At 41.0% G+C, this 24,626-nt stretch overlaps 1 protein-coding gene across 1 annotated transcript; it reads right to left on the minus strand.

The window, feature by feature from the left end:
- Positions 1 to 270: 270 nt before the first annotated feature.
- Positions 271 to 24,553, minus strand: scaf8 (SR-related CTD-associated factor 8). The gene is made up of 20 exons (XM_041059928.1): positions 24,415 to 24,553; positions 23,394 to 23,477; positions 10,563 to 10,607; positions 9,997 to 10,158; positions 9,521 to 9,677; positions 9,257 to 9,384; positions 8,956 to 9,132; positions 8,789 to 8,868; positions 8,516 to 8,636; positions 6,851 to 6,982; positions 6,609 to 6,718; positions 6,087 to 6,280; positions 5,902 to 6,002; positions 5,455 to 5,568; positions 5,090 to 5,246; positions 4,602 to 4,729; positions 4,252 to 4,393; positions 4,124 to 4,171; positions 3,759 to 3,983; positions 271 to 3,611 (listed from the first exon to the last, which is right to left on the minus strand). Exons 1-20 carry the CDS (start codon positions 24,442 to 24,444, stop codon positions 1,687 to 1,689), a joined length of 4,260 nt encoding a protein of 1,419 aa, XP_040915862.1. The 5' UTR covers positions 24,445 to 24,553; the 3' UTR covers positions 271 to 1,686.
- Between the last annotated feature and the right edge of the window lie 73 nt (positions 24,554 to 24,626).

Below are 24,626 nucleotides of genomic sequence, written 5' to 3' on the forward strand. Positions count from 1 at the left end.
AAAAGCACCTAAGAAGTCTAAATGTTTTTTTTTTTTTAATGTGAAGGAAACTTAGAAATAAGGTCATGTCATGTTCATCTCAATACGCAACCTGATATACGTGTTAGTCCTAGAATCTCTCTACATTTGTATTAGTTTAAACTACTAATGTGTCAGGTCAAAGTTTTTGTTGTCTCAGTTGCAGTCTGTTGTCGAGTTTGAAGCCGCAGCATTGTTGTGTTTCATCTGATCGGCCTGAATCGGGATTCATGACAATAAGAGCGGTGAAAATCTGATGCACCTTCAACTTTTATTCAACATCACAACTCCTGTAGTAGACATTTGGTCTGAGAGAACAGCAGACTATGGATTTCTAGTAGTATGTCTCAACAGAAAAGCACTACAAGTATGAAATGAAGAGAGACAGGAAGGTTAAAACATGGCTACAGGCCTGCATGCACAGAACGATGGAGTATATAATTGTTCTCCTCTAGGTGAGTGCTGTACAAACTGCCCAGCTACCATTCAAACGGTAGGCCAGTCAATTCTGTGCAGGTAGCATTCTGTTCATAGAGCCGTCTGAAACCGAGTTGCACGCACAGTCTGGTGTACATCACACAGTAGTGTTGGGAAGCGTCATGAACGACAAATCCATTCAAAAAAAGGCACAATCCCATCCTCAACAGTCACCCAGCAAAAGCTTAGGGAAACATACAGGCTGAAGTCATCAGAAACTAAAAAACTACAAGTCCCACGGTTGCATCCAACAAAGTGCTTTGTGGATGGATGGTATAGCAGCAACTTGAGTTACGAGAACATCAAATCGACTGAAGTGACAGCACACAATGTGTACGAGTCTGTAAAAGCAGTCTTAGTTTCCACCGGTCCTGGGTCAGAAAACAGTCCTAAAGCATGTGTTTTAAAACAGACAAAGCATGTTTATTTCAAACTAAAACAATATGCACCCGACATGAGAATATCCCTCTGTTCATTTTCTTTTTCTTCCCCCTGGCATGTCATTTGCTGTTTGCGTTCGCTGTATAATTAAAAACAAATTACACACATTTATTTTGGGGATACAACATTTTCATGTTTTCACTTTAAAAATGTTCATTTTTCCCAATTAAAAGCAGCTGTACTGGTCTCACCGTATGCAGGCTATTCGTTCTGCTCAGGAACAGAAAGCATTGTAGGACACCACAAAAGCATTCATTGAAAACTTTGCAGCAGCATCTTAAAAGAAGAGGAGACAGAAATGGGGCCAGCAACTGCCGTTTTCAAGTACTGAGTTAAAATGTATTCAATCCATTGTTGAACAGCCAGGATTTCTTACTCTCTTCCATAGGAAGGTCAAAGCTTATTTTTCCTCATATACAATTGAAACATTTTGGCAGGCAAGTCGATAAAATCCATTAAAATTCGATAAAATTAATTAAAATGGGTGGTGCGGCATTACAACTTAAAAAAGGAAAAAAGGAAATAAAATACAAACAAAATTTCTATCAATAAATCACCTAACGAGCCTTCTATTTAAGTACACTGGTATTTGTGAGAGATAAAATCATTTGTTATTGGTTATAAGACAATAACTGATGTGAGTCAGTATTCGTCATGTCCCGTGTGGTGGTGGTGGTGGTGGTTTGCTGACATGAGTACAGAGAAGAAGAGACAACTTTACAAAATGATCTTTTACCTACTGAGTGATGATTATGTCCCCTCAGTGTCTGTGACAGTGTCTACCACTGGCTGACTCGCAGCTTCCTCCATGGGCTCACTCTGTTCACTGTCTACGTCCTTAGGAGAGGCAAGCTGCTCCGGTTCACTTTCAGGGAGCATAGAATCAGAGGAAGGGTCTGGAGTGGGCTCAGGCGAAGCCTCGGGTGTGGGTTCAGCCACACTGCTATTGTCCATCCCGGGTCCGTTGACCCACTGGGGCTGGGGCGAGGAGGCCCTCTCTTGTGACTCCTCCTCATCCTTCTGTGGGCTTTCCTGCTCCTCCAGAGAGAGAGACGTCTCTTCAGGGGAGCTGGGAACTAGTGTGAAGGCCACAGGTGAGTCCTGGGATGACGCCTCTACCAAAGGTAAGACTTGGATTGGGGTCTCAGTGTCTGGAGAAGAAGTGGTCTTGGAGGGGGACTGGGCCATGGGCTGGGATTGCGATTCTGTCTGCGGAGGGGTCTCAGATTGGGGTGATGATTTGGCCTGGGAGGGAGCCTCAGTCAACGGGCTCTGACTCTTGTTGTCAGGTGACAGGTCAGGTGATTGGGCTGAGGGTGGAGACTGCGTCTGAGGTGTCTCAGACGGAGCTGGGGTTTCTGGCTGGGACTCAGGCGTAGCTCCCTGGCTCTGTGATGAAGGTGGAGACTTGATCTGAACCTGAGGCAGCTGCTGGTTCAGACCCATGAGGGGAGGTTTGGCCTGAGCTTGAGGCAGGAGTGGGGACTGGAATCTTTGCTGAATCTGGGGGTTCAATTTGAGTGGCGCAAGCAGTTTGCCTTGGTTCAGGGTCAGATTAGGATTAAGGGGTGGAGTTGGAAGTAGAGGTGTAGGAAGAGGAAGAAGAGGTGTCCAGCCCCCACGTTCACGTTCCCTCTCGCGGTCTCTCTCTTTGTCACGGTCTCTGTCTCGTTCAAGCTCCCTGTTGCGATCTCGGCCTCGCTCCCTGTCTCTCTCCCTCTCACGGTCCCTGTCACGCTCTCTCTCACGGCTGTGGCGGTTACCATTCACCTCCCTCCTGAAGTCAAAATCTCTTTCGTCTCGGTCTCTTTGCCTGTCCCATGGGCGTCTTCGGTCATCTAGGTCTTGATGTAATTCACTGTCAAAAGAAGCCGTGGCACCACCACTTCGGTTCCAGGCCTGTGGCCCTCCAGCAGTTCCAGCATTTCCAGGAACCCCAGCTCCTCCTCCTCCTCCTGCTGTCCCAGGACGGCTGTCAAAGCGGTTGGGGAAGTTCTGCCCAGGTGCAGGGCGCTCCTCCTGGAAGCCTTTGGGACCGCCAGAAGCCTGTGGGCCTCCACGCATGCCATCTCTTTCATCAAAGTCCCCTCTGGCCTGGTTCCACCGGTTATCAGGAGTGAAGCCTGCAAGAGCCTGCAGACGTCCCACTAGGCTGGATCTGGCTTGCGGAGTCCCTGGGGTCTGGAGTAAGGGAGGCCTGCCTCCTCCACCTCCTCCTGCTGCTCCTGCTCCACCTCCAAGGGGTTCCCTATGCTCTGGTGGAGGGGTCCTCAAAAGGCCTGTGCTCTGCTTTTCCATTGGGGGAAAGCGATAGTCCTGGTCTTTGCCCTCATCAGCACCAGAGGAAGATTCATCTTCTGTCTTGGATAAATTTTCATTGGTAAGGTTCGGGGCCCTGTTGAAGGGGTCCATCTGAGGGAAGGGAGTCCTGGCACGAGCTTGAGCCTGGAGAGAACTGTCGAGGAGGCCAGCAGCCTGCTGGGCGGGGCCCTGCTGCATGAGGAGTGGGAAGCGAGCTGCAGCCCCCGGTTGGAGGAGGCCAGGTCGCACATCTAGAGGCAACAGGCCAGGCATTCTCTGACCGGTTAGACCAGACTGATGCAGCGGGTGGGTGAGAGAGGCTGTAGGGTGCATGCCAAGGAGACCCATCCCACTGCGCACTGCATTTTGCATGCCTGAGGACAAAGCACAAAAGACAGAAATAAATGAAAAAAATTCTTCTTGGTCAAACACAAATAACCTTTATAAGACTGAATATAAACACTTTAAAAAGACAACACTTATAGTCTCTTTCACTTAAAATCACATTAGCAGTGCCTCACCTTGCAGCGTGAGCTCTGCAGCAGCATCCAATCCCTCTGCAGACTGAGCCGTTTTCTCACTGGCGGCTTGCTGAGTTTGGACTCCCACTGGGTTGAACACACCGGCTCCAGGGATGGCTGAGGGCATAAAGCTGCCAGGGATGGTGCTGGTCGGTGGGATCATAGCACTGAACGGTGATTCCTTGACAGCTTCTTGGCTGGAGGCCACTGAAGGCTGCACTAGAGCTGTCGGTGAGTACAGGAGAGACAAGAAATGTAATCCAAAATAATAAATACCAACTAAATGACCAGAAAAGACACTTTGCCAATTTTCAAATCTAAAGTGCATTTATTAGTTAAAGGAGTGGCATGTCAGAAATACTTACAAGTTGTTGCTGAGGCCATGGCTGCTGTCTGTGCTGCCTGCATAAAACCTGCACAACAGAAAATAATGTTGTGTAAGCTTGTGAATTTCTCTGGATCTGATCTATACGTGACTGTTTGCGTCATTTACCTGGCGGAGGCTGTGAGGTATTGAAGCCAGCCCTTATGAAGGGTGGTGGCGGCCCGTAGCCTGGAGGGGGCATACTCATGGTGACAGGGAAGGTGGGCGGCACCAAACCTACTGCGCCGGGAACAGCCTGAGCAACTGGCAGCTGGATGAGAGAGAGTGTATATGCAAAAAAACAGGTAAGACTCCTACTTATTGCAAAAGAAACATGTATTTTCACTCATAAATAAACAATAGAAATACATTAAAAAACAAGATGTGAGATGATATAAAATCTAGATGATATTCAAGTGCCTATGTGCACTGTACTGTTTACAATCTGCCCACAGATTACAACAGATCCTCTCCAGTACCTGTACAGGCATCATGGTAACCTGGTTGTACGTCTCAGTCTGGGTGTTAGATACTGCTGTAGTCTCGGCGTTTGCAGGCTGACTCGTAGCTTCCTTCGCTGGCTCAGTGTTCTTGGCTGCTTCCCACTCTGCAGAAAAAGACCGTTCAAAATAAATTCTGAAACTATGATCCAACTCCTTTTTTTTTTTTGGATTAGGGAGTGTAGCTGTGTTCCTTTCAGGGTGGGGGGTTCCTGATGGGATTTCTTAAAAGATTTGGGGCATTACCATAACAAAACAAACTGAGGGAATGGGGTAGAAAACAAATCCAGTTACGTGATCAAATGCCAAGAAGTGTCTGTGTTTGGATATCTGTGTTAGGCTTTTATCATCTGTGCATAAACTTGCCTTTCCTACTTCTATTTAAACAATCATTGCTACTGAATCAACACACTTAGTATTTGTGTTAAAAAAAAAAGGAGTTCATAAGTAGAAGTGTTTCTTGTCACCATCATTAACGGTCTCCTGGTCAATGATTCCTCCTTCAGCAAAGCCATCCAGATCATCCAGCTTCACCTTCTCCCAGGGTATGTAGGTGACACCCAGGTCCACGTCCCAGAACTGCTTGTACTCCTGCTTTACTCCCTTGTTCAGGGCCCACGCAATCTGGATCAGATGTACACACAAACACACAAACACACACACACACGAAGGTCAAGAAAGAGTAATTTCTGAAAGCATACAAGGATCCATGTGCCTGGAAAGCGAAACTGCTTCTGAGGTTACACCATTGAAGGTCAATGGAAAATTACATTAGAAAAAAACGCAAGGAGAATGAGAATACAATAAATCCAATTATAAAGGCAATGTGCACCTTTATGATCTTGGAGCCAATTTTATAGGAGCCGGTGCTGAGCTTCTGACGGGCACGGTACGCATCCTGTCTGTGGACCATACAGATGTAGGCACAGCCTCTTGGAGGGATCATCTGCAGAGACACACACAGATTACATTACATCGGAGAAAGGAACGGTTACCGGACAAGACATGAGAATAACCATAGAATTGTCTGATAATGAGAAATGTGTAAATGAGAAAGCGAGTCGAAGAGTATGTGTAAAATGGAGACATGACAAAGAACTGAAAAGTATAGGGGAACAGTGGTAGAAAAATGGCAGACCATTAACTGCAGCTTAAGGTCACAATATGGTAATGACAGACTGAGGCTCACTTAACAGTTTCTGATGATAAAAAAAAAAAAAAAACTGCTTAACATGCTGCAGCTAAATTAGAGGATTGGCGAGGAAAGAGGTCTACTTACATTGATAGACTCAATCTGACCAAATTCTTCAAACAGATTAGTGAGGTCTTGCTGAGTTGCCTTTTTGTCCACCTGGCCCACCCACAGGGTTGTGCTGCACACTAGGTAAAGAAGGGGGAATAACATTACTCATCAGAGTAAAAGCACCGGCAGGAAACAGACAATTAAGGACAACTTCCACTTACCACTTAGAGTCTTAGATCGTATAGGAGGCAGTCCTTTCTTCTGCCGCTCCTTCTCTCGCTCTCGGGCACGTCTTTCACTTGAGTAAGACCGTGACGACTTCCTCTTGCGATCTCTGGAGCGTGAGCGTGACCGTTTCCGGTGCTTACGTTTCCGCGAGCCAGAGCGGGACCTGGACCGTCTTCTCTTGGGAGACCTACAGATGGAACATCAAAACCTTTTGATGACGTTTTGTCATGTTCACTGTAAAATACAGGTGTGATACCTGAACATTAACAATGTTTTCATAGCTCATATTTATATTTAAACATCTGTCCACACTGCGATTAATGAAAACACTCTACACTCAAGTTCTGTCATCAGTATGTTCTTGTGACTACACTGATTCATCTGACCTTCAAGGCAACATAGTCAGTCCTGTTCTAGCGAGACTAAAGGATCACAGCTTCTCTCACTTGGACAGTTTAGGCACATTTAGTAAATTCTACCACAAAATAAGACTGCAGAAATGAAAAGGGGCTGACCTCGAACGTGACCTTGAGCGTGTTCTGGAGCGTGTGCTAACAGTCTTCTTCTCCTCCGCCTCAAAGATCTCCTCTTCCATCCCATCTGGGCCCTCGTCCAGATCCATGTCCTAAACAAAGACATTATCATTTCCACACCTCTCTTCACAGCAATGCAACATGAAGCAGAGAACTGCAGCAATTATCATCAAACCTGAGCCTACAGCTAAATCAACACTGCTCTGTGCAGTGTTGAGACGTACCTGCTGTTGGTTGTCTATGGAGTCGTCCAACTTGTTCTCAGGCTCAGACAGCTGTGTCTGGCTGCTGCTCTGAGCAGTCGCAACAGAGTTCTCTTGCCCAAAGATTGAATCTTGCCCTTCTATGCTCATGGCCTGGAAGAAAAACAAGAGCAGTACATTTTTAACATGTCTTTGATCTATAGCAATCTAAACGGGCAAGTCTAGGCATGTTAACTGATAACTTTGTTTAATGATGATGAGAACCCAGTTGTTTCCATTTCCTGCAATTTTTTTTTTAAACCACTTTGATTTCAGATTTAAGATCATTTGTATGTGGACACTAACATACTAGGCCAAAGTCCTTCTAAACTAGTGTTAGAGCCCACTGGATGTGTTTGAAACAAAGCGTTGATCTGACTATATGATTGGACTGTTCATGGTGAATTATATTTCCTTATGAAACAACTTAAGGATACTTAATTCCCAACAGGACTGAGTAATAAAACTACCTCAACAATTATTACAGAACAAATTCCCATGGAAACAATGACTAATTTTAGCTTAATGTATCTGTTCTGCACTTGGGTCAAACCATAATCACCCTATAAGGCTACACATGTAGGGTTACGTAGCTGACACTTGTCAAGCCAAAACAAGGAAAAATACCACAGACACAGGCACTTATGCTTTTACGTTTTGGAACTGTAAAAATGAACGACTGTGAGGAGAGTCAGATGGTCGGACAGGACGAAGAAATGACGGCAAAGACATGTCGCACAACATCTGTGATTTGTAGTGATACTCGCTGCAAGATATGCAGACAACCAGTGGCAATAAAGATGGCAAACATGACAAACCTTTTCCAGCATTTGAAAAGGTCATGTTACCATCCCAGTGTACAGAAAGTGTTCCCAAACTGCTAGCACTAACACCCAAGCTTGCAAAGTCTTGTGGTAACGTTAGTTAAAACTCCAGCAGCACTTGCTCCTATCTGCCTTTCTGGTCATTATCCAATATGGCAAAAGCTCAAAAAGAAACAGGGGTACAGTGGGTGCAATTTCAGATTTTCTAGCCACAGACATGATGCCAGTTAGACTAGTGGAAAACCTGGCTTTCAAAAGCAAATGAAATGAGGTGTCAGGACAGAAAAAAATTCCAGCACTGCCTCAGCTTTAGCAGAGTTCAGTGGAAAATAGCAGCTTTACACCCTTTGCCACTACTAGTGAAGTGTAGTTCAGCCACACAGCAGTGCCTTACATAAGTGTAATAATCATAAATGCTACGCCATGCTGGCTGTGGAGAATATCAAACTACTGATTCAAAAATAAATTGCTTAGAACCAAAACACATTTTGTGATTCATATAAGATTCAGTCCTACACTGAATATAACTCTTGAAATTCTAATCAAAAAGTACCCTGTGTAGGTTCAATTCAGTTTTACTCGCAAACATGCTGAATGCATTTTCCTTCCTCATTAGTAGTATTTAATGTATATATTGATAATTACCAATCAATCAATCAATATGAAAATAAATATGTAGTGTAGAGTCATAGTGAAACTTGGGTGGGGAACAAAAAAAAGATCTATTAAACCAAGCTGAGCTCCAGCACATCATAAATCATGAAAAATGTTCTGCTGAAAGGAGTGTTGTGTGTGTGTGTGTGTACATGTCTGTGCGATCTACCTTCTGTTGGTGTTGCTGATGCTCCAGCAGCTGCTTCTGAAACTGCTCCAGGTTCTGCTGTTGTAGCTGCTCAGCTAACTGATGGAAGAGGGAGCTGTTGATAGGCTCGGACACCATGGGCCTGGAAGTGGTCAGAAGCTCAATGAGATACAAGAACTTGGTGGACGTAGCTGATACAGTGAAGGGGCGTAACTCTGGATCACTATTAAGTTAGTTTAGGATGTGTGAGAAAAAAAAAAAAAACAATGTGATGATAACACACACTGAACTCACAGCTGAGATGATGAAGTGTCCTTTTTAGATTCTTCACTTCGCTCAGAATCATTTCCAAAGTCAAACGGACCCAAGAGCTTCTGCAGCAAAGACGCAACATAATCACATTAGGAGGCTTCAGATGATGTAGGAAATAAGAAACTAAGAGCTGCTGAGTCCGGCCTTACCTTATTAAAAGAGGAGACCCTCTGCTCCAGGGGGTTGAGGCTGTTGGCTGTAGCAGCCGCAGTGAGTTGTGCCGTCAGGGCTTGCAACTGCACCACTAGGCCGGCGTCCAAAGCCTGCAGCAGGGACGGCTGGGGCTTCTGCTGCTGCATCTGCAGACTCTGTACAAGCTGCTGCAGCTATAACAAGTGATAGTACAGTGTTGTGAAACATTCGGTCACCAACAAAGGCAATTCACAAGCATAAGGAATAAGTATTTTAACATTTTAGTAACTGAGACATCGAGTGGACATGCTTGCTTACCTGTTGTCCCTGGGGACTCTGTAGGATCTGTGCCACAGCAGCCACAGTGTCTGTGTTGGTAATCTGGGAAGCCCAGTCAGGCAGACCCTGGACTAAGTTGGCTGGAGTGGCCGGCGTGGCTGGGGTGCCTGGATAAACAGAGTTACAGATGTTGTAATATAAAACATCAAGTAACCACATTACCTAGTGGTGTCAAACAAGTTATCTGACCACATTATCGGAGGTTATGTGCGTTTCACTGTACGTGTGTATGCTCTGACTGACCAGGTGTAGTGTTATTAACCGGGGCAGCGCTGCTGGGCATGACAGGGGTGACACTGGGAGGAGGAATCCCTGCTGCCATGTCCAACAGAGGCTGGATGATGTCGCTCTTGAAGACAGCATTCTTTTGCCACAGGTTGAGGACTCGCACTATCTTACTCTGAAAACAGCAACACAGACAAAGGCAGCAGTGACATAACAGAAAAAGACTTCAAAACTTGTGGCAGGACAAAGACAAATTCGCTTACACACAATATGTATGTGACAAATAGATATATGTGGTAAATATGCAACCTCAGCAGGAAAAATGCAATGAAGTGAAGCCCCTGCCAATTCCCTGATCTATTCATCAAATCATCTATTCCTGTAAAACTGAGGCATATATCAAATGTCCAATATCAGCTCTCATTAAACCATGACAAGCCACAAAAATGAAAAGCCACAGAGAGGAACACAAAACCTATTAAAAGCTGTCTGACCTTATCATCTGAAGGGCAGCGGTAGAGATGCTGGAACGTAGCGATGATGTTCTTGCTGAAGCGTGGGGCAAAAACGTCCTTCTCCGTGCCAAACTGGTGTCGTGACTGTCTTACAATGGAGTCGATGACGTACAGCCCCGGAACCTTGTACTCTGGTTTGCACTGCGATACAGAAATAGACAGCTGGCGTAAGGCTATTATAAGGAACAGTGAATTAATCTATGGATTTACTGTCTGTTTTCTATGCATTACTTAAATAGTGGATTGACCTATTCATGCAGCTATAGTAACACTTCAAGCAGATCAAAAGCAATTAGTGAATGAACACTGCATTTAAGCTGAATAAACATACAACTATTAAGATCATCTGCTTGCCTTTAACTACTCATATCCTTTGTGACTGATTTAGATTTTAAGAAGGGAAATAAAACAACTGACTTTATCACATCATAGAACTACATGACAGGCACAAGAGTCCTTGAACTTATGTCAATTATTTATGGTTTAACTCCAAAAATGTAACTGAACTGATTGTTAGGTTGTTCCTTATTCAAAATATAACTCACCTTTTGTATGAACTTTTCTACACTCTGGACAACATGCTTGTAGAACTGAAAGAGAATCAAAGAACAGGAAACACCTTAAGTGACTTGAAGAGCAATATCTCAGAGCAGAGCTAAATTAACGCCAGCAGTGTAGATAAAGTTTAAAAAGCAGCAGCTCAGGTTTGTTAAAATCTGTGAGAAAGCGACAGAGGGTACATGACTGGGGTGAATGAATGTTACTGAATGTTCTTTTTAAAACTCCTTATTTTTTGTTGGAACATTTCTCCAGTTTCCCCATCACTACACACTCTGATAAACCGCATCAAAACCTCCACACATTACAGACAGTGAAGAAAGAGCGATTACTGATGATAACTGTAGTTTCCTCCTGGCAGTTCAAAATATTAAGAAATGTAAAAATAGATAGAATATCATTTGATCTTCTCAACTTTTCTGTCCTTGTTTAGAGCGGCTCCAAAAAGGACATATCAGTAATGATTATCATTATATTCTGGTTCATCATTTTGGAGGGTGTAATGGAAAAATACAATGAACCACCAGTCTAACTGAACAACTACAACCAGAGATCAGTTTATTAAAAGTGTCATCAGAAGTATAATAGACTTTCCTCTACAAGTATAGAGGATAAAATTTTCCAGGAAAAAAAAAGCAGCCTGTTAAGTGGATGTTGCTGCAAAAAAAACCTTATCAGCATTCACTCGTGTTTATGAGAGTGAGCCAACTGAACTACCAAAAATAAACATTTAATTCTGACGCTGACTTCACTCCAAAACATGCAAGCTGTGTGCATTAAAATAGGCGAAGAGGCAAAAATATCTCAATTCAGTGAGCAGCTCTAAACACCAGAGTGTCTGGCACACATGGTCACTCTCCATATGTTGTTCAGGCCAGAGCCTGAAGCTACAGCGAGATTTAATCCATGCTGTGTTTGGTTGAATAGGACTATTACAAAATAAAATGTAACCTGCAAAGAAGAGGGGTGAGCAGACAGCTTAAACATACAGTATACTGTTGTTAGGAGCATGACAGGGAGTGGTGGGCCACATTCACGACAAAAATAGCCGACTATTATTGAGCAGTGTTTTTTTTTTCCAAATCATGTTTCTTTACGGCCTGGGGGATGGAAACGTCTGCTTTTATCTATTAACCTGTGCACACTCTGGTGTACAGCTGTGCATGTCGAACATTAAATGTATGATAAGTTAAATCACTTTACATCAAAAAAGCATAATATACATTTATGTAGTTAATATAATTTTTGGGTTTTTTTTGCGCGACTACTATACAGAAACTGCACTGTTGCACCTTTACTATCTACAGTTACCATGGAGCTAAAAGGCGACATTTGTCAATATCAGGAAATGTATATTCCTATTATGTACAGTGGACATATAATCACAACCAGTCCTATTTAGTCTCTCTGTCTCTGTGGCTGTCTACACAATGTTTGCCTATGGAGAGAGATGAAGCTGAACCTTGCAAGAACACCAACCTGACCTCTGTGTACAGTTACCATGGTCTGTGCCCCTGCTGCTAATAAAATGACACTAGCTGAGAAGCTTTAACACAAACATTTACTCTGCTGCCAGTCCATCGGTGAACAAAGCTAAGACTGCTGATCAAGTTAGACAGCCTCAGATGTGTTGAAGTTCATAAACCATGCATGGTGATGTACAAATGTATTGAAGCTCATGCTTCAATAGAGGATGACAAATGTCTTTGTTTAAGCTCTATACACTGGCACTGAAAGGATTACACATTTATCCTCTTCATATTAGAGAAAAAACTAAGTTATACAGCTGTTTCTTGCAAATCCATATCTGAAAGGATTCTGACCAAGAGGGCTGAATCAATATGCATCTAGATTGAAGCAAATAAATCAACGGGTCTTTACTACACAGTTTGTACTGACTGGTGTACCGGGTTAACATTTTCTAATTAAAAGCTCAAGTTCTACTATCATCCAGTAGATGGAGTCAGAGTACAAGAGACGGAGACAGAGCTGTATGACTGTTGCAAACGCAGTTATTACTTTTATACAAACAAGTGCATAAATAATACATGGGTAAAGCTGAATGCCACGCTGCTAGCATTTTTATGCTTTAGTTAAACCCCCCTCCAAAAAAGGCGTTCTCAAACATTTAATCAACACTGTCAAATAAATCCCATTTTAAAAAAAAGATCTTTGCAGATGCAGCAATTGAAAAACAATAAGCTTTCAACTACGCATACTCTTGGAAAACAGATGAGCTCAATCAAAAGCAGGGTAACGTTCAGGAAAACATGACACTGGTGGCAGAATATATGATACAACCCGCAAAGACCAAATTGTTTTTGTCAAGTCACCATTAGCCAGATATGACTAAGAATAAAAGTGTCAGCAGCACCAGCCAACCTGCTAGTAAGAGGTAGTCACGGAACATTTGTTGTAGACACGGAAAAGATCTGAAACTCAGACAATTAAATTAAGAGATGACAGACACCTTCTTTAAAGAGCCCAACCCAATGACAACATTAGCAACATGATCCTGGAATAAGTAGAAAATAAAACCAACTTAACGCTAAGCAGATACAAGTAAGTTAAACTGAAGTCTATCAATAGTCCCAGCAAGCCAATTACCACATGACATTCCAGACAGACCAGTATTTACAGGAAAAACATGATAGTTTCACAATGAAACTAGGTGTTTTAAATGTTGTGACACGTTCTAATTAAAACGATCGCACAATCAGTATTTATTGGGGCTTAAGTGATCTGAAAAGCCAATCCAATCTAATCTGGGGATTGGGTACACAGACGTAACCTAATGCAAGGTTGAAGCTGTTGGGAGCGATGACTAAAGTTAAAAACATTTGTCTTTTTGCTCTTCACTGAACTGTCTCTCTCCCTCACTGAAGAAATGTTTAGAGGAAGTTCTTCACTATCATGCCCAATATCAGTGACAATGATGACAGATATCAATAATGTTACAAGCTCAGCTTAGATAATTAAACTGCTAGACAGGCAGAAAGTGCAGACTTGTGTAGCTAAATAAAAGTAAAGCTGCAGTGTATGTGTACCATGTTTATTTATAAGCATGGTGCATGTAACTGGCTGAAAGGTGAGGAGATGGTGACAACACCACTGTCAAACGCACAAGACGAAATAAAAGGTAACCAGAAATATTGGGCATTATGCCATTATGGAATAACAGACATTTGACAAAGGGCATTTTAGAATAAAAAATATTATTCTGTGAAATAAAAAATGCCTCCAATAAAACTCTAATTATTAAAATAATGAGTTGAGCTGTAATAATGTCTTTACTTATCAAATCTATTGAGTGACAATGGGTCACCCTGAAACACACTAAGTCACAGTACAGGTAAGAAAATGAGAAAAGCAGTAGTTGCTGATGGGGAATCGACTTGTTGTTGGTCCTTGAAAAGCCTATTTTCAAATCATAAATATTAAAAATATTTATTAACAATTAATAATGTTATTTAAACAGTACACACTACACTTTAAGAATCAAAAACTGAGTCGTGTTGAGAATTATTCACACAACAACACCCTAAATTTAAATAAAATCCATTTGTGCGATTCCCCTGGCCTTCCACACACGAGCTCAGGGCTTCTGAGCACAGGCATGCTCTTCTCACACATGAAAAACACATGCTCATAGACTAGCTGCTGCAGTATGGACCTGTCTCTAGGCAACTGATGTAGCATACTGCAGAGCCTGATTAAGTGTGCCAAGGATAACAACAACTTTTCAGCAATTCTGCTTACTTTCAAATATGCCCAACAAATGACCACGAAAAATAGCAAAGTTTAGCAAAATTTTCACCCTTAGAAATCCACAGACCCGTTGCTGGCCTAGATGAACTTGTAGTTAGGTAATTTTAAGCGACGGTTAGGACCAAGTGCATGGGAAAAAGCACATGGAATGAAAAGGGAGGATCCTTCCTCAACCTCACCTGTGAGATTCTCCCTAATCTGAAGACTGGGCTCATTTCTGAAAGGTTTACTGATACTGGGTTTAAACAAGCTGGAAAACGTCCAGGTGCATAACTACCTGGCCAGTCTGGTAGCTGCAGTGTTTTAGTAATCAATACATCCTCTGTAACCAAATAAATAGAGAAAGTGAGACAAGCAAAGATGTAACTGTGTTTTAAAGCTGCACTGGTGACTGGGATAACAGTCACACAAGTCTTAAATTTAGTCATAAACAAGTCAACATATAGCAGAACAAAAAAACTGCAGTTTATAACCATCTGAATACTTTTTGCATTTTCAAGTTGATTAATATTCTGAGCTAAAAGCACTGTAACTTGAACAATCTCTACAATCCCTAAGTCCTAAAGGGGGAAAAAAAGAAGTAATAAAAGACTTAATGATCTATACAATTAAGTTTTACTGGTTACAGTACTGTTGGTAATAATTCAAAATATATGTCTGTACACTGGACAAGGTAGGTAGTATTCATAGTATGAAAACAAAATGAAAAACAAGAAATGTTTTGATCTGCTCATAACTAAGTACTTCAAACTGTCAGTTTGCTCCATAGTGGGAACAGTTTGACAAGAAGAAGTGGTGGTAAAAAGAAGGTTTCATATTCTTTGGCTGCAAAATATTTCTTTAAAGAAATGGAACTGGGTTTGTCCCATGAATTAACATTACACCTGTTTGGTTGATGTGTTTTGATAACCATCATTTAGGCTCTGAAGATTATTCTATTCAAACACAACAAAGATTACTATTTTAAAAAAACAAAAACAAATTGTTGCCTCATTTTGATATGACACAATCCCCTATGTGTTTTTAATTACTCTGGCTAATCAGACTTCTGAAGATACGAAGGTGGGTGAAACCATTTTTAGAATTACAATGTCCTCAGATAGAATGCACTTATGAAGATAATAAAGATGTAATATTTCCAGCCCAACAGGTACAGACAGACTGGACTTCACCTGGTGTGGTGTGGTCCATAAAATTGTAAACCATACAGCTTCTTATCGAAGACTATCCTGCCAGTAGCCTCTATCACTGCGCTTCACTCACTGCCAAGCAGCATGCTGCTTTCTCTACTGCATTATTTTGATGTGCATCTATAGATACAGTTGCATGCAAATGTTTGGGCACCCATGGTCAAAATTTCTGTTATGGCGCAAAGCTAAACAGGTTAAACATTTACAAATCTCTTTAATATTGTAAGCAAGATTTTTCCCCTCAACTTCTCCAGTTTTAAAATAACAAAAAAAGCAAATGGGCAACATACCCTTTGGCAATACTGTGAAAGCTTTTTTTGCAACCAGTGAAGAGTATTTCACTTCTTGTTTGGGGGATTTTTGCCCATTCTTCCATGCAAAAGGCTTCTAGTTCTGTGAGATGCTTGGGCTGTCTTGCATACATTGCTCTTTTGAAGGCTATCGACAGATTATTTTTTATGTCCATGACTCCAACTTGCATCTCTTAAGGTGCAACTGTGGATTTTGAGGTGTGTTTAGGATCCTTATCCTTTTGTAGAGGCCAACCTCTTTTCATCTTCAGTATTTTTATAGACAATGATGTTTGCTTCCAGAAGTTTCTGGAATTTAATTAAATCGATTCTTCACTCTACCAGTGAAAAATTCCCCGTGCAACACAAGCCCAAAGCACGATCGATCCTCTCCCGATTTTTAACGACTGGAGAGGTGTTCTTTTCATGAAATCCTGCATGCTTTTTGCAGTAAACACACATTTGCTCAAGACTAAAAATTCTGTTTTGACCTCATCAGTTCACAGGACTTGTTTCCATTATGCTTTAGGCTTGTTTAGACATTCCTCTGCAAACTTCTGATGGTGAATTTTGTGGTGAGGAGGCAGCAAATGTTTTCTTCTGATGACTCTTCCATGAAAATCATATTTATGCGGGGGTCATTGCACAGTAGTACAGTGCACCACCCTGTTGGTCTTTTGCAATCGAACAGGGGTTCTGATTTCCCTTTACAGAAAACCTATGTGCAGGTCTCTCTGAACGTTTTCTGGGTTTTTACAGACCTCAACCTGACTTCCACTGACTACATTACGAACTGAAGAAACAGCTACCTGAAAACAATTTGCTATATTCTTATATCCTTCTCCTGCTTGGTGGGGATCAACTATTTTAATTTTCTGAGCGTTGGGCAGTGGCTTAGAGGCCTTTTCTAACAATAACTGTGAGTAGAAGATGATATGTGATAGCCCCAGTCAGCTTGTTAGGGCTATGGCTCCTTGATCAAAGTTACCTGAGAGCTCAAATCTTTTGGGGGACCAAAATTTTTGCATAGTGCATCTTTCCTTTTTTTCCACTCTAAAATTGTACAAAGCAAAAATCTTCTATTCAATTAACTATTCATAGTGACAGAAATGTCGACCAGGGATGCCCAAACCTACCAACATTCAAGGATATAAACAATCCACATTTCCTGAATGAAAGGTCAATCCTACACATGCTGTCAAACTTTGGAGAGCAGACAAGGTGGATCAATAGACTTTTTTTTTTCCACAGCAGGCATTTTTGAATCGTCACTCCATGATAAGTATAGGTGTAATTGATAACATTAAAAACAACTGCAGTCCATTTAGGTGAGCCAGATCCAGAGTCCTGGTACTGTGCATGCTGGCTCACTCGGACACTTGATGGAACTAAGTTCATAAATGATGTCAATACAAGTCACATGGCTTTTAAAGTTTTGCCAACAAATGGCATAAGACAAATGGAAAAGATTCACTTCACCACTGCTGACAGCTTGTGTCGTAATAGTGCTGCTGCTGACACTGATGTGGCTGTCAGAGTGCCCTTCAGAAATCAGGGATCAAAATAAGTTTATCTGGAAATAAACCAGAATATAAGCTGCTTATTTTTTATAAGTTTTACTACCTTTTACTGTTTCTAACGTACATACAACCCAGACTCATTCTACAGACCAGTCACAGCCTTTATATGTATGCCCAGGGAATGATTTTAACCAAATACACCGCATTTTAGAACAAAGGGACGCTTTGTCCTACAATCTGATCAAATATACTTTTAGCAGAGAGGAAATTATAAACAACAGCTTAATACAATCCTCTTTCTTCAACTGAGCTCAGTTAAGTCTCTGAACACTATTTGAGAATTTATGATAATAATCTTATCTTCATGTAACTTGGGCACAATGCTTATGGTAAATTATAGAGAAGTCTCTGCACAATTTAATGGACACATTATGCTGCATTTATCAAGTATCAAGAAGAGTTGTGCTAATCTCTGAATCACTGACCAAGTCCCTTTGACCATCTATAAGAGAATTATGATGTAAGACAAAACGGATCCTAGATTAGCTCCCTTACTCTGACACAGTTTTATACATCCCACCAAGTCAAACTTCACAGAATTCATTGTTTTGCACACATATTAAAAATCAATGGAGGAGGAGGAGGTATAGACCTTCAGTTTAACACTTGAATCCTATTGTACCTTGCAAAGTCAAACTATCAACAACAGCCATTAGGAGGCAAACAAATTGTGTCAGGACAGTCACAAATGATTAAAACTGATAATACTTTTATATGCAAATAGTGATTCACAAGAAGTAGCTGTAAGGTTACAATATTAGGAGTAACCTTACAATATAGTATTTAACTATTTCATTCATGTTGTTTCGAGACTGGTCTTAAATTTAGTCTGGCACATTTCATAACACTTTGGCCCTGAAGCTGCAAACTGCACAAATCATTCAGTAACGGGCAGACAGGGATTGCTGCTGAATCACAAAATATTTTATTTCAAGAGGAGAGTTTATGAGATTGTTATTATGATAGCTTTCCTCTTTTAGTTGGAGAGAAGTAAAGGGAGACGCATACAACACAGAGAACATACCACAGACACAACACGCAAAGGAAAAAGATAGAAGTATGCAGCTGTAGAGATGTTTGCGGACACTTAATCACCCACTAGTAGGCCAACACTGGCAAAACAAGCTGCCTAATAGTGAACTACTACTAGTGGAAATGTGACCGTAGATTGAACCTGATTGGTCCAAAAACAAGTGTCACTCTTCAGTCACAGCACCTGTGGTCACATTATTCGAATGACACAGAATATGGTGTAATGTCAGCCATGTCCTCTTTTATAGCAGCCTTCTCAGTAGCTGTGGCTAATGTGAGCACAGACAGTGCACCTGATGGATGTTAACAGTGGTGCATAATAAACAGCATCACTGATTATCACCCATACATCAAAATGCACAAATGAATGACATTAAGCATGTCTGAGTCTGTCAGACTGGTTAAAAAGGGAAGAATTCTGGGGTGAGGCCAAGTCAAACTGAGTTTTATAGATAAAGTGGAGTCCACACTGTAGACTACAGTTCACTGCCATAACTTAACACAAACAAAGATTTGTTGAGTCCATTTGGATTTGTCATAGGGCTGTCACATCGTATTCAAAAATCAAACTAATAGTCAAACACAGGCGGAAAAAAGTTTGTATTGTGTCTAATCAACTAAACAAATACCAAATTAAGTTGCGTCTTTTACTACAGTAGGGAGAAAAAGCTGTCAAATGCTCTGTCACTCTGATCTCCAACCCATCAGTAAACTACCCTACTGTTGTTCTCTTGGCTTATGCTAAGTGGGGGGGAATTAGCAGCTGGGCTGAACGGGTATTTACGACAAACCATCTGAGACGTAATGTGTGAAAGCCTTTTGGATTTAATGCTACAGATAAAAAAAAAAAGCAGTGGAAAAGGGTAAGCCTATTTGCTGCCTTACAATGTTTAAGTTCTTGTTCATTTGAAAAGTGACAGATTCAACTTGATATTAAAATCAGCACTTTAAATTGTATCTTAAATATCAAAGCCGAGATCAGCACACAAGAACGAAATCTTCAAGTCCTTTCACGCTATATTGTATGTGCCAACATGAAAAATACAGCAACAATGTGTGTGCAGAAGACATGAATCACTGCTGCTCTGTCAAAACAAACATTCAGGATTTATGCGCTGTGAAACAGATAATGCCTGGATGTATGAAATGACCATGTTAATAAGTACTCTCATATTAATGTGATAGTGATAGTGGTTTGCCAGTGTCATTTTAAGTCAAGAGCTCACTCTCTCTCTATATATATTTATATATGTGTGTATGTGTGTTGAGAATTGAATTACTAAAATGTGTGTGGATTAAAGCAACACAAGAATATGAATATCCATCAACCCAAAGGTAAACTTGTCAATTTCCCTTCTCACAACTATTGAATTTGAACTCCACACCAACTAATGACTGCTCAAGCTCCATCAACATGCAGCACGAAACAACACAGAAAAAATGTTGTGACTTAACAATCAAGAAATGTCGAAAGGTAAGTGATTTAACCAAACCCAGACAAAATACTGTCATCAGATAATTCAAGAAGAAAATGAACAAGACTGCACCTTCAACTTCAAACACCATCAAAACCTCAAAAACCAACATGGACCAATGCCCACAGCGGCAACAGAAAAAGCCCTGCCTCTCTGGGTGTGTGGGAGCAAACTGAGTTTAAATAATTTTTGTCTTCTTCCATCTTCCTTGTGAAACAACCCATACTCCTACCTAAGCTGGTTAGGGATTCTCTTATCTCTTTGTAACTCTCTCCACCCCATCCTCCTGCTTCACTTTCAGTGCTTTGGGGGAGCTGGGAGAGCTGCTGAGGGAAGGGGAAACAGGTGTTATTCACAGGCAGCACAAGGCACAGCAACACCAAAAGCACAGCAGTTCTTTTAGAAACAAGAGTATAGAACAGGACAAGGAAATACATCATCAGAGGACTTAGCGTTAAGGGCTGGTGTCCTTGATTTGTGTGCTCAGGCCTTTAAATGATCTTAATTAACATATATTAACAAGAATAATAATAATGAATCGATAATAGTAACAACGGTTTGTTCCAAAAATGTCTTTACCCTTGGCCTTTAGCATCTCAGAAAAAAACACTAATCAGGTTTGCACTTCAGGTGAACTAAAACCATGGATGTTAATAGAGACTTGATCAGTGATTGTTGATCAGACTTTTTCTCTGAGAGGCTTCTAATAGGCCCACGGTGAAGGAAGCCAGCCACTGGAGTAAAGTAAATACTGGAGACAAATTACATAATCCCAGTTAACGGGGAAACCTTGGCCATAATAACTTAAAAACCACACACATCAAACTAAGGAAAAGAGGGACAACATTCCCCAAATATAGTTTTAGTTGTAGCTCAGGACAATACCAGAGGCCCAGAATAAAACAGGTCTTCTGAGATGGGCCTGTATTGAACCGACTTGGGCTTTCCACTTAAACACACCCTAGTTGTGTCACTTTTTTGGTTTTTTTTTTTTTTTTGGTTTTTTTTTTGTTTACACAGACACTAATGTGAAATGGTTCCCCAGTTGGGCAGCATTTTCAGTAAGACCATCTGCAAGATTTGAGCAATATACTAGGTGACAGGATCCTTTAAGTTAAATTTAAACCTTTAAAAGATATTCAAGGTGTCATGTTACAGAGAGTTTACAAAAAAATCTAACCAGCGAAATTAGGTCAAGCATATGCAATATATATAATATATATATAAAACTGAAAATCTAAAACCCAATCACAACATTCAACTGTAAACCGATTTTTCTGTAATTGTATAAGGTGCAGCCACTGCTAATGATAGCTGTACTGCATGACTGTCTTTTACACAGGATGCGTTTCAGCTGTGTTTGTCAGTCTAGTGTCTCGCGAATGTCTAATAAAACAGATATGTTTCTATTTAAATCAATATAGCTGTCTACACAGGCCGCTTAACGACTCACATTTCACTCCAGATTTCCATTCATAACCACAACCCCAAGCATCTGACTTCAGTGATATTTTATTGAGCTCAAGGAGCTATCAAAGCACGGTCGACCACACAGCAGTACTGAGGCTGAGCGCATTCAGTGTACACACGGACATAAGATAGAAGCTGATGCTGTGTAGGCACAGTATTTTAATACTTTCAAATTAATTGCATCATAACTGAGTCATACTGTAACAGAGTTTAAGATTTTTGAAATCACCCTTGAATGCTCAAATAATTCCACTCTTGCTTCTTTTGTTTGTGTAGATACTGCTGGACCTGCACAAAATCAACTCGTCAGCTCTAACTTAACAGTGAGACTCTAGAATGGCTTCCTATCAGAGCTGTAGTTTATCAGCAGAGCCATCAAGCTCCATTTAAAACAATTAGTTAACTGTAATGTTGTGGGCCTTTCAGACAAAACAATTTGTTCAGAAAACTGTTTATAGCGAGAGTCTACCACCGCCACCCGATGTGAAAGCTCGTCGGGTGACGGGCTCTGTGTATGACGCAGCATCACACTGCTGTGGTGGTGTGCAGTGTCACATTGTGTCTGAAAGCCCCATCAGAAAGAAGTACTGAGATTTGATCTGTCACACTATGAAAAAGCATGCTAACACGTAAATAATGAAATGAATAATGAATGAAAATCCATATAGCGGCTAGTTTTGAGTATCTATGTTTGTCTACTGTCACAAAATAATGGCTTATTTATGTTATTAGAAACATCTGTACTTTCCTAGTGAAAAGTCAAAATGCTGTGAAAAATGCCACCTGCTATAACTACAGCTAATGGACTTATAATGCAAAATAGTGCATTTGTTTGCTTTACAGTTGATCAAAAATACAAAGTTTTTGTATGGCAGTTCAGTTTTAATACCATTTACTGCAATAAGCACACATTCAAATGTCCTTTTTGGCAACATCCACTTTTGCTTATTGCCAGTTTGCCCAGACCATCCTCCAATCAGCACGTGAATATGCCAGACCATCACATGGTGATCTGCATCACTATGCTCTGATAACGCCTCTTGAAAATACATAAAACCCTAGATACAGTTTGGTGTTAGTAAATTTTGCAGTAAACAAAATATTAAATTACTGACATTCTAGTTTAGCTTTCTGATTTTAAGACACCACAAAATTATTGTCCCATAGGATTTTAAATTCAGCCTCATGACACAAACACATATTAACCACGGTAAGCGACATTATTTGTTCATAGTACGACACTGCATGAGTTTCCCATATGGAAATTACCAAAAATTTCAGTACATCACTTTGAACCTTGTGGCTTTACAGACCATATAAAGCAATACCTGAGAAGCAACGTGCATTTGCACTATTTTTAAGTGACACAATTTTCCCAAGTATTTCTGAAAAGCTATAGTCATCAGAGGTTGAAATGCTTACACGGGCCTTTCAGTCTTGATGAAGTCTGCATAATTTAATTGTTACTAAAAAAAAGGAATAATTTATTCCTAATTATTGCACAGAAGTATTCACAGAGGGAGTATAGGATTTCAAAAACAAAGTACTAGATCAGACCGGTTGTGTGGATGAGTTTATCTGAGCTGATGCTGCTCAGTAATGGATCCACTCACTGGCATATGCAGATGATTAGCAGCTTGTAAAAAGTAAAATGAGGACACACGGCCACTGGCATCATGATGTCAGTGTTGCTGTATAACTGACATCAGCCAGCAGAGACTACATTTGAGAATTTAGCCTTTTTTATTTTTGCTTGATTTTAGTCATTCAAGAACCAAAATGTAACCGTTAGTTAATAAGATAGTACTTAGATGCTTTAAATGATTTTTACAAGATTGTCTTGCATTGTGGGACATAACGTAATGTAGTTTTCTCATTTATTACAATTTATTATAGAACATATCTGGACTTATCCCTTTGGTCTTTGTCTTAACATAAGAATTAGAGAGGAATTCCCTTTCACGAGCATTTCTTCCCCATTACCTGCCTCATCCTTTCTTACTACATACTTACTTTTATAGCTTTGATTCCGGACTTGGTGATCTGTGTCATCTTGGCCTTGGAGATGGGCGGCTTGTACTCATTCAATGAGTACAGCTGAAAGATGAAACGAGACAAGAGAGGACATCTTTTGTCACACGGTGTAAATACTAATACATATTCCAAGGATCATATGAACAAGCTGTACTCCAGAGCATCCTTCCTTGTTGTCTGCAAGCTTGGTTCACCATTTGCAAAACCCTCACTGTGGATATGTAAGTGGTCAGGGAGTCACTAAGTTCATTATGAGACAATGTAGAGAGTATGTATCTGCCTCAGATCAAATGCTTTGATACAATCATGAAATAACCATTCAATAATTGATAGCGATCACTGACGGATCGTTTTCGTTAACTGAATGAATATTTAGGCCAGCACTGAGACCGATTATGCCAAAAGTCTCCCAGATTTTAGTGTCAATGCAGACAGATGATGGTTGCGCTACTAGCTGTGGTAGCTAGCGGTTAACCTAGCAGTCTGAATATGCTAGGTTATCTCCAGTCTTTACAATACTGTGCGACTGTACAGAAATCTAACGCTAATTCAGTCACACTTAGATTACATACAGTTACCATAATTATTGGGAAAAGTGGCGGTGAGAGAGAGTATTTTCTCCACATCCATGTTTAACCACCTTACCAAGTTATCACGCAACTGAGGCGGGTTTGCTAACTTGTAGCTAACTTGCTAGTTACCGTTAGCTTCACACTAGACAGATGAAAATTTTACTCGTGGACTGGCAACATAACACGGTGTGCGTTAAGAAACATAGTTTTCACAGCTATAGTCTGGACAATTCACTGGGATTAGACGCTGAATAGCCTAACGTTGCCCCTGTATTATTGTGCACAGACAGCGGCCTTGTCCGAGAATGCCCTCCCTCTCCTTTTCTGCTACTAGATGCTAACGATGGCTAACTAGCTACCGCAAATGTGAACAGACAACATTTTCTGCTGTCACTGTTATGAAAATTCTGCAAGGGTTTCAAACAAACCTCATTGTTAAAGGCTTTGACGGCCTCCATAGTGTTGTATTTCGGCTCGCAGGTGGCTGTAAATATTTACAGATATCTCCTCAATAACCGGTGTGAGACATGCATGCTCGACGCTTGGTGAGATGGAGGAGACTGCCAATATGGCGCATAACCTCAATGGGAAATCTGCAGAGGGACCGGCGACTCCTAGCGTTGACACAAGTAGTACACAA

This window comes from Toxotes jaculatrix, chromosome 17, assembly GCF_017976425.1.
Source record: "Toxotes jaculatrix isolate fToxJac2 chromosome 17, fToxJac2.pri, whole genome shotgun sequence".
Taxonomy (NCBI): Eukaryota; Metazoa; Chordata; class Actinopteri; family Toxotidae; genus Toxotes; species Toxotes jaculatrix.